The sequence below is a fragment of the Spea bombifrons genome, chromosome 2, assembly GCF_027358695.1.
Source record: "Spea bombifrons isolate aSpeBom1 chromosome 2, aSpeBom1.2.pri, whole genome shotgun sequence".
Classification (NCBI taxonomy): domain Eukaryota; kingdom Metazoa; phylum Chordata; class Amphibia; order Anura; family Pelobatidae; genus Spea; species Spea bombifrons.
The window spans coordinates 132,598,406-132,611,655 of NC_071088.1; the positions used below are offsets into that span (position 1 = coordinate 132,598,406).

The window sequence follows — 13,250 nt, forward strand, 5'->3', positions numbered from 1 at the left end:
TGTTGAGTTTTTGTGAAATAAAAGTAATGAACCAATGATAAGCAGATCCCCTTCTTTTCGACGGGAACCCACCTAAACTAAACTTTGTCCGAGATGTCCTGTGATGTGTCTCACTGGACCAGTGTTCATAGAGTTAGGCTATAGGGTTACATAAGCTTCCACGAGTAACCCTATAGAATGCCTTCTTCTGATATCCCTGTGTGGTCTTTAAAAAGCTTATGGGACGCTACATCTTACCCAAGCCACCTAAAGATACATAATCATCTTCAGACTAAAATCCCCATAATTACTCCATTGTTTGCTCTAAAATGTCCATGCTCCAGTAATACGGCTGATTTTTTTTAACCCAAATAGAAAATTTTATCATTATTGTTGGGCCAACTTTGTTCTTTGAAGAACCATCTGGTGTGGATGGTGGGGTCAAGTGATCACTATGATCAATGAATCAACTCATTTAAAGCCAATGCTTATAATCTCATTGGTTTTGTAAATCTGAATCTCTCTTGGCGGAAGAAGTCAGGTAACGTGTGAAAAAAAGTTAAAGAAAAAGTTTAGAAATTAACATTTCTAAAATTAACTCATTGATTACCTGTACACAGTATAGTGTATAATTTATCTATTTATCCTACACTGAAAGAAGAAAATCTTGAACAATCTAAATTCAGTGTAATTCTTTTTTCTTTCATTGGTAAGTTTTTTCATTATTTTTATAATCATTTTTTGGGTAGAATAGTTGCGCTCAGCACATGCATAGTTTAGTAGGTGAAAATTAGAGAACCTAGTGGTCAGTAGGGAGGAAAAGAATATTGTATTTATTTTATAGCTTGTATAATTAAGTGGAATAGGTTTTATTTATCCTACTTCACCTAGGAGTTAGGGAGAATTTTTTTATATATATTTTTTATAAAAATATCCTTTGAAAAGTGACAAAATGACCCTGGTTGTTCCTTTTTTTCCAGAAACCCATACTGTTGAAGTTACAGTGCTAGCATGCAAAATCTGAAAGATAGTTTGTTTTCTCAAAAAATGATGGTTTGCCAAAATATGAAAAATCTCTCATCCATGGGGTACAAAATAAGGGGTTAAAATAGATTGTATGAAAGCATAATAAAGAATTTCGACAATAAAGAAATAAACACAAAACACATTTTTTGTAAATTCGTTAACCATCAAGTTTATCAAATTCCAACATTTTATAAACCTGTACACAATTTTTTTTTTACAGAAAGAACAAAAAAGAAAAAAAAAAAGAACAAAATAAAATAAATGTAATACTGTCAATAGCTATATATCTTGAATTGATATAGGCCCATCTTTCCAGTTGCATATCTCATTATCAGAGAAATAACGACATGGCATTTGTAATGGTATATAAATTGTGACTGTGCAAAATGTATTAAAAAAAATAAAAAATAAAAACATAACAAAAAATTAATAAAAAAATTAAAATATATTTAACACAACTACACATTTTTTTTTAGAATGTTGTGATTTTGTTAATTTCAATTTAGATCAGACATGTGGCCCCGTAACATTCTTTAAAATGAAATCCATTCAAGAATTAAAGTAAATTGCCGTGTAATATCTACAAGATCTTGGAAATCCAGACCACTATATACATTTTACATTGTATTTTACAGACCTTTTAAACAATAAAACATACATCACTAAAACCAGCCTGTTCAAAACAGGAAAATAATATTTCTTTTTTTTTTTATCTTTTTTTTTTGACAGTGCTTTAATAAATCCCAAATCAGAAGGGCATCCTAGTGGTGAAATATTCTGGGCAAATATGTAATGCACACATTATGACATAATTATATTTATTAAAATAATAAAATTAGAAGCTTAACTAGTTGTAACTAGCACCTTCTAGTCGAAAAATTCTGAAATTTGTATGAGGAGGAAGCAAGTATCCCCTCAAATGTCAGACAATTATTCCAGAGTTATTTGTATCTCAAAGGGTTAACTAAAGTAATACTCTGAAGTCCAACAAATGACAGTCCTTTATTAATACTGACACATTTTACAGGTAATTAGGATAAAGTGATATTTATTGCCGTCTTCTGCATATATTCAGTTTACCATGAAAGAAGTAAATTAATATTTTTTTTTAAAAAATCATATTAACAGGACTAAGTCCTGTTACAACCATGAAATAATTTTTAAAATTAAAAAAAATATATTTTAAAAAAAATCTAATTGGCTGACAATTTTTTTTTGGAAACCTGGAAGGAAGAAGTAGCCAGTTTAGCTTTTTTTTTATTATTATTATTGCTATATAGACTAAAGAAATAACTAAATATGCAGGCTTTGAACTTTCATTACTTAACGATGAAGATTATTTCAACATAGGTAAACTAATATTTGAGCCATACATTGCAAAGGTTTGTTACTGTTTAGATTCTGCTTAAAATATTCCTAAGAAAAGCAAATATATAATGTGTAATATTCACTCAAATATTCCTCGTGTTGGACAAAGATAATCTTAATTCAGACACAGAAACCTATAACTGATGTTGCCCTGTTTTACACTATACGGTTAAAGAAATCTTAGTACTAAAATTCCCACCATCCTGGTAAATTTGCCAAGATGGCTTTTGTCATCCCGGGTATGGGCTGACCCCGGCCTTTAGGGGGAGAGAACGTGGCAGGGCGCCGGTGAAAGTGGGTAGGGAGTGGGCAGAATGTGGACACCCTTTATGGGAGAGAGAACAAGCTGACCCGGAGACCCCGTGGAGCAGGGCTTAATTTGGAGACTCCGGGTCAAACCATGTATAACTATAACTATATACTTAAACTATAACTTCCAGGTATGCTTTTAACTAGCTAAGCATGATGAGACCCCATGTAAATAAGATTGTAGGGAAAAAAAAACGTAACTATTTCTCTACATGAAGAATGGCTTAAAAAGGCAATTAATAAAATCAATAATATAAATGACAATATGATTAAATATTTTAATTCATCCACATGGTGATGATGAATTATAGGTCATTGGCTGTGATTTTAGAAATGCTTGGTTTGGAAGCATTCAAAATTCTTCATGAAATTTTTTTTAAAAAGGATTACTCAGATGCATAGCACGGTCCAAAGCTGCAGTATAATTGTGCCAGGACTCTGTCTCCCTCTAGTGGTAGTGTTTATTAGTACAACTGCCTAGAAACTTGCATAGTGTATCACTTTTAGTAGGATTTTTCATTCTTCTTATTGTCTAATCCTAATTTTGATGTAATGGTATACAAGAGGGTAATGAGACTTGGAAGCTCTTACATATGAATCAAAAGGTATTCAGAGCCTCCAACTTGAGAGTCAACATAAGGTCCCAGATAAACTGTTTTACACAAAACAGGACATCAAATTTTGACATATTTAAGTCCTTCGAGATTGTATAAAAACTCACAACATTAAAGAACCTAGTAACTGGTAACTTCGTGTCGACCCTTAAAACTAAAAGCATCTATTAACTTAAATTTCTTATGGAAAGACCTTCAAAATCATCTAGATGGTGGACTTTAATAACTAAAATCAATATTTTCAATGCCCCAAGAAATGGTTAAATGAAAAGTGGAGCGTTGGTAATATTACAAAATATCAATCCTACTTCTTCCCTGTTCTCTTCTCAGCCTATAGAGTAAGTCTGTAACGTACTGTTATCTGGTGCCTCCAACTGTTTAATGAATAAGCACCTATCACCGTATGCCAACTCTCCCAACTGCAGGACTGTCATTCATATGCTTTATCTATTTATCTCACTCATTATTATTATTTATTGTTTTATACGGCACCATCATATGCCGTAGCGCTGCAACAATGGGACCTTCGACATCTAAAACCTTGCGAACATTCACCGCTTAGACATATTTCAGATTTCTAAAGACTGTATGCATCATTTTCATTACATAGACACATTAAATGCTCATGCATGCACCTTCGCATTCTTCAAATAAAGTTGATCAAAACAACGTGTTTTAATATGGAAAACTATAACTCATAAACCATATTTTACCAAATTTTAGAGGGCCAGTTTAATTAAGAATACGGCTACATTTTAAGAGATGGGAAAACAATTGTATATTAATTCATATATTCATACTTCTAATTAAGTGTATAATAATTTAGTTATGGATGCTGATTTTGGGTAATAATAATTATATTATTATGGACACCGTTACGTAGGTAGCTTCGTATTACGCAGGTCTGTCTTCATTCTCATGCTAACAAAAAAAAAATGAAAAAAAAATAAATAAAAATAATAATAATGGACAGAATATAGATTGGGGAATAATAGCACTAATTAAATATTGGTCTTTAACATTCATTAGGAGGTTGTAACTTTTTAGGTTTGATAGGTATTGATAGGAGGTTATTTCATTAAGTGGACAGTATTTAATAATTGACATATTATATATTGTATATGAATGCCTATCTACTCGCTAATCACAAAATATCTCAACAAGCAAATATTGCGACGTGCTGTATTAAAATTCTATATACAAGGTATTCAAAAAGGTGGTTGTGGAGCGTAATGTGGACGTTGCTAAACAAGAGACATGGCTTGTGTTGGGAGGAAAAAGAAGCAAATACTTAGATATTATAGAGTATTTTTTATTCTACACAAGTAGTTAAATATTGATTCTGGCATAAATTGTAATGGAATTGAAATAAAATACAGAGATACACTGGGCTAGATTCATAAATGAGATAACACTTTTCATCACTGGTTTAATCTCATTTTTGTCCATTTTGGTGTACGGGAGTATTGCCATTTAATTACTTGTGATGGTGGTGGTGGAGGGGGATAAGTGGAACGGCCTCTCAGCAGATGTGGTAGAGGCTAATACAGTGAGAGAATTGAAGCATGTATGGGATAGACATATGGCTCCTGAATGTAAGACAAGACCAACGACTGGTTATGGTTTGAGCCTTCAGGGAAAATGGGCGACTAGATGGGCAAATGGGCCCTATCTGATGTCAAATTCTGGGATTCAATCCAGCCCATTTCATATTATAGGATTTTCTTTTTAGGAATAATGCGTGTGGTGAATTTTTAAAAAATATATATTAAAAATCTAATTTTTGTTCTCTTAGAAAAACATAACATGGGTTATATTATTTTTCATGCCATGTTTTCGATGCCTTTAGTAACAAATATTCCTATTACAAAAAATAGCAGCTTTCTGACAGGCTAGAAATTAGACAATAACAGGCTTATTTAGGAAAAATAGGTCCTGGTGCAAAATGTGCTCTTAATAGAGTGCAAGCTCACAAGAACAGGGCCAATGTTCTATTTTCCCCTCACTGTAATAGCGCTATGGAATCTTCTGGATCTCTGTAAATATTAACAATAATCACCCCTGTAACCAATGGAATGGTCCAGTCAATGGTTGCTATGGAGATCATACCTCTTTTTAAATGGGCACTTCTCATACAGAACCCCCAGTATGTTTTGCAATAATCAAAATTCCATAACTTTATTATTCACATTATAACAGAGCCAATATTTTTTTCCCCCCCACTTTTTCTTTTTTTGGTAGAATTCTTCAACTTTCGCCTCAATTAATCACTGATTCTCTTGCAGACATTTAATCTACCGCACATTATATTTACTTTCACATTTCAATATTGTTTATAAATAATGGAAAACATTGGCACGACTGAAACACCAAAATCCTATATATTTTATACTACTTCAATGCTCGCTAATTTCTAGTTAATATTTATCGCTAGCTAACATCTTGCTAAAATTGTGCTATTCGTATATTTTTTTTCTCTACTTATCATACCCTGAAACAGAAATATCGGTATTTAGACCGTAGGAAGCTAGATACAAAAGACGATAGGATTCGGACACAAGAGCGTCTGTGATATATCACGGGAATAGGTTGGGTTTGTTATCACTCCAGCAGAGTCCTCCATTCCTTCTTTCTGTGTCTTTTCTTTCAAAAATCTGTTGTTATCACAACTGCCCTCGGAATTTGCGGGGCCGGGGCCAAAACTATTTGTAGAAGCCCTTAGAAAAAGGCCAAAGGGTGCTCCCATTGTCCCTCATGCTTGTAGTGTCTCCAGGGCTGAAGAAAGTGGAGCACTGGGGTATGACTAGGCTACCTGGAGCTCTGAGATGAGCCGGGTAGCTCCGCCTGAAGGTGGAGCTATCCATGCATGGGGTGTGGTTAGCCATGTGGCAGGTAGCCCCAGATAACAGTTAATGGGTCAAGATTGGGAGAGTTATTTGGCAGCGAGTGTGCGTGGCTTAGAACCTCTCCCCTGGCCTGGAAAAATAGAAGAGCGACCCGGAGACCTGGAGAAGAATCTGGGTGACACCTGATGGATATGACATCATATTCCTGTGCTCCACTTCGCTCAGTGATGCAAAGACCACAAACATGAGGGAGAGCGTGATAAACAGTTTAATTATGGGACCCTCTTTAGAGTGTGTTCATGATCAGGAGCCCGGTTCCGGAACCCCACTTACCTCTGCCTAAGGGGGGGCCCTGGTAAGTATTATGTGTAACCCTCATACTAGATCTATGGAATCTGATGACGGCATAAAAGAGAAGATGATGGTATATAACACATGATAATAGTAAATAATATCCAATAGCTCCAAAACAAAAGGCAAAAAAAACCCAAAAAACATCCTAAAAAATATGAAATTTATAATCAAATCTCAATTAAAAAAATTCACATGTTGCTAGAAAAATTCCGGCTTTTAAACTGATTTTATTTTGGTTTCCAAAGAAATAAAATGCCTTTTGGGAAAAATGCACATCAATGAAAATGTTTGCTAAAAAAAATCAAGGCGAAAATAAATACAAAATATTTATTTATACAGTGGTTTTATAGCCGCTAAATTTAATAATGATTAAAATAAAGAACATATATTTTTTCTGGGGGAGGGAGATAACTTAGAATGGCCTATGGCTGTTTATTGTTTGTTCTGCAATATAAATCAATGCCCAGCTACTTACTGTATGTTTGCAATGACGCCATATAAAATGTGACCACCCAATTAATCAAAACATTCCTTTTTAATCTAAAATGATTTACCCTCTTCTATGTCCAATTTTAAAAAAAAAAATACAACATGGAATAGCAGCCATATCTTGCAGCTGATATATGGAATACTACTACGCCTTATCACTACCCTCCTCGCTAGCAATCCTTCTTAAGGGGGAGTGGCTTTGTGAAGGGGTGGGGTTAGCAGGCTATGTATGCAAGGTTAGGCTTATTAGCAGAATAGACGGGGCTAGCCTGAGTGCGGATCGGGACTATCCCCCAGTGGGAGGGGAAGTGGGCAGGGAATGGGTGTGGCTAAACAGCACTTCCCTGCCCAGAAAAGGAGAAAAGTGACCCAGAGACTCCGGATCAAACCTGGAGATCCGGAGTAACCAACAATACACCATATAATGGGATGAATTTTATTGCTTTACATTTCTGGAAGTGAATTTGTTTCTGCAATATTACTGCATCACTTGAGGACATTTTGAATGTTTAAAACTAAAATTTTTTTATTTCTTGGGGTATTTTTTGGGGAAATTTGGTCAATAGTGCAAAACAGAAGCGATGGCCTTTACACGAACCGATAACACCAGAGTATACAAGGCACCCCTCGTTCTATAAAATGCTATACGTAGACATGGCTATTTTATTTGTTAACGTACACGTGTCGTAGTCGTCAGTAATGTAAAAATAAGATCTTTTTTTTCTAGTACAATTTAAGCTTGTGCTATTCCAGTAAGTTTTTCAAGTCGCTATTTTCACAGAACCCTATTGCATATCGTCAGCTTTCCAATTCGTCTGTAAAATAACATGAATTCCGTCCATTTCAAGCCGTCAAATGTTTTGAGGATGCATGGCACTGAGTAATAGATTTTTCTCGTATTTCAAAAAACACGAATGAGATTTTAATACTTCTAATCGTAAACTAGCTTTAGTACCAAAACACTGTGCATAAGCTTTTTTTTTTTTTTTGGCAACACATTTTAGCCACATGTTGAAAGGATTGTCTGTTTGATCTTTGCGAGAAATCACTGACGTACTATCAAAGCAACCGCTATGTCATCGTTTGGACATGTCCATGTCTCGCGGCGGGTACCGTAACTCGGACGCGTATTTTGATATCCCAAATAAAAACCGCGAATCACACTTGCGTTTGATGTTGTGTTTCCATGTAGGGGATGTGAGAATGATCCATGCGGAAGTCATCCAAACTTTCATAGTCACTAACGGCGACTTCTGTGTCTTCGAACCCACAACTCGCTGAGATATCAGACGAAGAAGTGCAAGGATTGTGCAAGGATAAAGATACATTATCTGTGCTTGTCTTTTCCACCCTTGGACTCGGACCAGGTACAAAAGTACTAAATGAAGGTCCAGGTTGTGGAACGCTTGTCTCTATGTCATTGGATAGATGGTGGGGCGGTAAATATTGGCTGGGGTGGAAGTGAGGACGTCTCCTGCAGTCAGGGCTGAGAGTGCTAACCACGGATATGGGCTTGGCTTTGGGGAGGGTGTCGTAATGTTCTTGGAAATCTTCTGGAAGGGGAGGTGGTAGCTGATCCTGGCTTAAATAGTCTTCTTGTTGGGGTGGCGGATAGTCACTGTCAATGTCGTAACCCCCCAAATAATAATCTGTCTCCAGTTCCCTTGTACTTCCATGGTGATTGGAGGCCGCATCAGCTGTTTCATAGTTGGGAACCTCTTCGATATCGGAGAGTCGGGCGCTTGGCATCCAATCAGACGTATCCCAGTGATAAGCTGTGGAACGGAATAATCAACAAATAAATAAGTGCGCACTCATACTCAGCTTTCTGCATGCACCAGTTAATCATGCTTTTGAATTTGAATTCAACATTCCTTTATCATGTTTTCCATGCTTTCAAGCATGTGACAGAGAAAAAGCATTCATCGGGTGGCAACAGTTTTTTGGGCTGTATTAGTTGGATATAACCATCATGCTGGGAAGTGAATGTCAATGGGTACGTGTAGGTTGACATCGATGGAGGCTAAAACAAATCGGATTATAAGCAGGAGAGTGCAAACACTTGCAATCAAAGAAGACAGAAGCTTTCGAAACGTGTATCAATCGGCACGGCATACGCGCAGCAAACGCGTTAGGTGATACAACACAACAAAACGTGATAAAGCTCAGGTTACAAATGTCACCTCTGTTGTAATTCTGTCCTTGGTCCATTTCTGGAGCTGCTTAAGTCAAGGGAAGAAGAAGATTGCTTAACATTTCAGAACATTTTGAGGGTAAGGTGTTGTTTGCATGCAATATGAATATGTTTGATCTTCAATAACCTGAAGGAAGCCTGCCCATAGATGTTCTAGATATCAAAAATAATACCCCCCCCTCTGGAGAAGTCAACCGATCTTCAGCTAGTGGGAAGTGGAAGCGTTCCCTTGCCTTTCCATCCTACCCCATGTGATTCTGCCCCTCCTGGCTCCCATTTGGGGTAAAAGAAGGACATCTTCAGAGGAGCTTATCTGATGAGTTCCCAGCTTTATACATTTATCTACTAAGAAGCTTTTCAGTTGAGGTAGATCTGAGATAAACTAGGGTTTTGAGATAATCCAGATCAGGGATAAATAGGATTAGGAGATAATGCCTAACCGATAGGGTATTTAAACAGAATTTGATATGTTGAGATGTAGCTACACCTATTTTGCTAATCATGGTTAGGCTTTCATGGGCTTTTGCTCATTCCTGTTAAAGCGCAATTCAAGAACCAACAGGCATTCAGTAATCACGCAGTTCGTTAATTTGGGGAATGGCAACCAGTTTGAGCCAAGATAATTAAGTGGAACTGAAAAGCCAAATTGGCTGTCCTGCTGTTCAAGCTACAAAGAACGAAGCCCTGTGCATTTCATGCATGTGATTATTAATGATTGGCTATGGATCTCTTGAAAGCGGATATTTGCCGTAACTATTACGTGGGTTTTTCTAGGTAACACTGTTTGCCAAAAACCTGTCTAAGGATTAAGTAAAAGCACCAAACAACACATGGCCTGCAACAAGAATGCTGAATGTTGTTAACTTAAGGGTATTAAATATATGCAATACATCTGTTTTTCCTTATTAATGCTGTTTCTCTCGAAAAGGTGGGGTCACTTTGAGATTTGAGATACAGTATAATAAACATTACGCACATGTTCATACCAGTGTGATACTCCTTCCTTTTGGTTGAAGCTTATTGGTGCCCTCATCCTTTTATAGGGTTAAAATAAATGTTAATGGCACAAAAGTTATTAACATACCTGGGAACTCTCCTGGTTTCACCCAGAGACTCTAGGTGGCCCTTCTCTGGGTCACCATGGAGAAACTCCAGGTTGCGGGAGCGGCATTGTGGCACGCCACAGTCCCTGCCCACTTCCCCATCCATGGGCAACCAGCCAGCGACGTCAGCAGGACCACCAACCAACGTCAATGGGGGGGCCTTCAGCTTGGATGTTCCCAGGTATGGTAATTAGCTGTGAATGTTTCTGTCAAAATGTTCCTGGACTGGATCTCTGGTGTGTTCAGAGGTGTATTCACCATGGATGTTACCATATACTTGACCCAGGGCGGTGCCCCCAGCCTCCCCCCGCATATCCTGGTGCATTCTTCCATGGCCTAAATTGGCTGGTTGGAGAATTAGAGATCTCCCTTGTAACCGACCCATTGAGCAGAGGTAGAGGGGTGCCTGATCACCCAATAGCATGAACCGCACCCCGTTTTGCGGCACGGTGACTGCCACCCCCTCTGGACCTGTCAGCCAAGGCCAGAATATATCCCTGGTTGCGTTGAGGTGTAATGATACAATGCCCTTTATGTAAGAATGTGTTTTCTTCCATAATTAAGAGATTTTGCCCTAAAATGATATCTAATGACGGCTACTATGCTCTCAACCACCACCACCTGTAATGGATTACCTTTACATATTTATTTTTAGACATATTATAATTTTTGAATGGCCAAATGAAGCAATGAATATCATCCAATTCCAAACTTTAAAGAGCTATTTAGAAATAGTCTATTAATGTGCATTTCTGTTAAACTTTTTTTTTTTTTTTGCTTTTAACTTTGTAATAATAAATTGAAAAACTGACCCTGACTATTAAATCTATTTATACCCGAAGTACATTGGAAAGATCGGTTATTCTTGCATTTCTATTCTTAGTTTATAATACAGAAATCATGTTTCTCGTTACAGTGCTTCAGCATAAAAAGTACAGAGGATAAAAGTCACAAAAAAATTGAAATACCTTCATTTTCAATTGTGTCAACAACATTGTTGACTAGATGTATGACAGTCACTATGGAAGCTTGTGGAAGGGGGCAACAAAGAGGGGGAAAAAAAGGTAGGGGAAGGAGACAACAGTTTGGTTAGTATTTAACACACATGTTATCACATCAAACCTTTGAGTTCCAGATGATTTGACAATATATAGCCATCCCTGGGAGCCTACAAAGATTGCCTCTGAGACTGAGGGTCTCGGGGGGGAATGGGCAGGTTCTCCGAGTCACGCAGTCTGGACCCAGCTTCTTCATATCGTGCTTTTTTCATTAGTAAATCAGAGTTAAAATCCCTGCTTGAATACAGGTTGATTTAATTGAGAGCCGTAATTGCCTTTGTAAGGACCATTACTAGAACTACAGTGTTTGATTCCCACCATTAGCGGGTTACTAAAACAGAATCTTTGTGAAGGGCTATTAAAGGGTTAATGATAAAGTCTCAGAGTCATCTCGTTTAGCAGGTTCCCAGGCATGTAAATTGCTTTAAACATCCTGATATTTAACAAGTTAAGTATAACAGATGATTTTCTCTATAATGCAGTCAGGGCAAAAGTGCCACTCTTGCGGTAGGCCATGGTAATGGCAGCTACCACAGGAAACCCACCAATGGCAATGCTCCATTTCTTCCAAAATGCCTTCTTCCTAAAAATCCTTTTGTAAAGTTGGAGCTCTACGCTACGTTAATAACAAAAGAGCAAATACACTGAAACACTTCTGCATTATTTCAATATATAATATAGTATTCACCCAAAACCATACTTACCAACTGTCTCATTTGGTCAAACCCAAGCCAATTTTACTTTTCACATCTTCATGTCATTTCTGGCACCATACATGGATGAAGTGGAAGAAGTCTCACTTCTATCCATTATGAAGGGCCAGCCAAGCTCTTCAGAAGCTCGCTGGGGTCGGCTCTTCATAATGTGCAGTGAAGTTAGTTCGATTAAGACCTTAACCCTCTATTTAGCAAAAAAAACTTTTTTTTATGAATTCATATATTAAATTGCTCCGTATTTGTGCTTTTTCCTCATCTCTATATTCTGTACAACCAACAAACAAGTGAAATATAATAATAATACTAATAATAATAGTTGTTTTTAAATGTTTTTGAACCCATAAATAAAGTGCATTGTCACATAAAGAACCCGGATTACAACGGAATGCGCGTTGCTTTCAGGCATTTTAGGCATTGACACCGTGCATGAGTAACCGTCTTACCATTGTCATCTCCTGAATCCGACTGAAAGGAGTTTAGAGACTGGTTTTCGGAGTTGCTGCCTTTATTGCTTCCCACGAAGCAGGTCGCCTCTTCGGCAGCATCGAGCCCTTTGCCTTTATGTAAGACAACAAAGCAAAGTAATTACGTCCTTGTACAAGGGCTGTTTGCCGTTACCTTTTATATACACCCGACGCGTTCTTCTTATCTGAACTTTATGGAACGTTCAGTTATTTGCTGGAGCGGCATTGAAGAGGCAGGTCAGGCAAGTCTTTTTTCATAGATTTTGTTTTTAACAGTTTTTTATAAACCGTTTTCATAAACTGTCAGTAAAGCATTCATTTACCGCCACGTTGACTGGCCCAGGGAGCCGTAAAAATCTATGGAAGCCTGTGCTGTTGTATTTATTTTGGATGCTGCCCTAGCTCATTGCCTCCAAAGCTTGGGGCAGTCCACACTTTGCCACTTTATCCAACTCTTCGGGACAGAGTAAGAGCTCTATGGGATTCGGGGTCTTGGACACCGGAGAATGGATACTATGCACAGTTCTGGGCATGCGCAGCTGCCTCCCAAGCTCTGCCCCCTGGTGTCCGGATTCACCGGGGAGTAGAAGTTGGGAGGTAGGCCAGTCATGGAAGTGAAATGACATTTTGACATATTCATATAAACATTCTCCCTTACCACATTGTATTTAAAAGGAATTGCATGACAACTTACACTGTAAATGTGTTCAGGCCTCCTACATATTTAAAA

The 13,250-nt window shown here is 37.4% G+C and overlaps 1 protein-coding gene and 1 long non-coding RNA gene across 2 annotated transcripts in view; both read right to left on the minus strand.

The window, feature by feature from the left end:
• Positions 1 to 1,225: 1,225 nt before the first annotated feature.
• On the minus strand, positions 1,226 to 3,059 carry LOC128474256 (uncharacterized). The gene is made up of 3 exons (XR_008346332.1): positions 2,884 to 3,059; positions 2,320 to 2,781; positions 1,226 to 2,277 (listed from the first exon to the last, which is right to left on the minus strand). It is a non-coding gene; the product is annotated as an uncharacterized LOC128474256 (long non-coding RNA).
• A 4,425-nt stretch (positions 3,060 to 7,484) lies between these two features.
• The window catches only part of FAT3 (FAT atypical cadherin 3), a 259,360-nt gene continuing 253,594 nt past the window's right edge, over positions 7,485 to 13,250 (minus strand). Inside the window, exons 28-31 of the mRNA XM_053456544.1 lie at positions 12,500 to 12,613; positions 11,251 to 11,310; positions 9,169 to 9,204; positions 7,485 to 8,760 (exon numbers count right to left, since the gene is read on the minus strand). Coding sequence (XP_053312519.1) covers positions 8,144 to 8,760; positions 9,169 to 9,204; positions 11,251 to 11,310; positions 12,500 to 12,613 — 827 coding nt within the window. The 3' untranslated portion in view covers positions 7,485 to 8,143. The remainder of the gene's footprint in view (positions 8,761 to 9,168; positions 9,205 to 11,250; positions 11,311 to 12,499; positions 12,614 to 13,250) is intronic.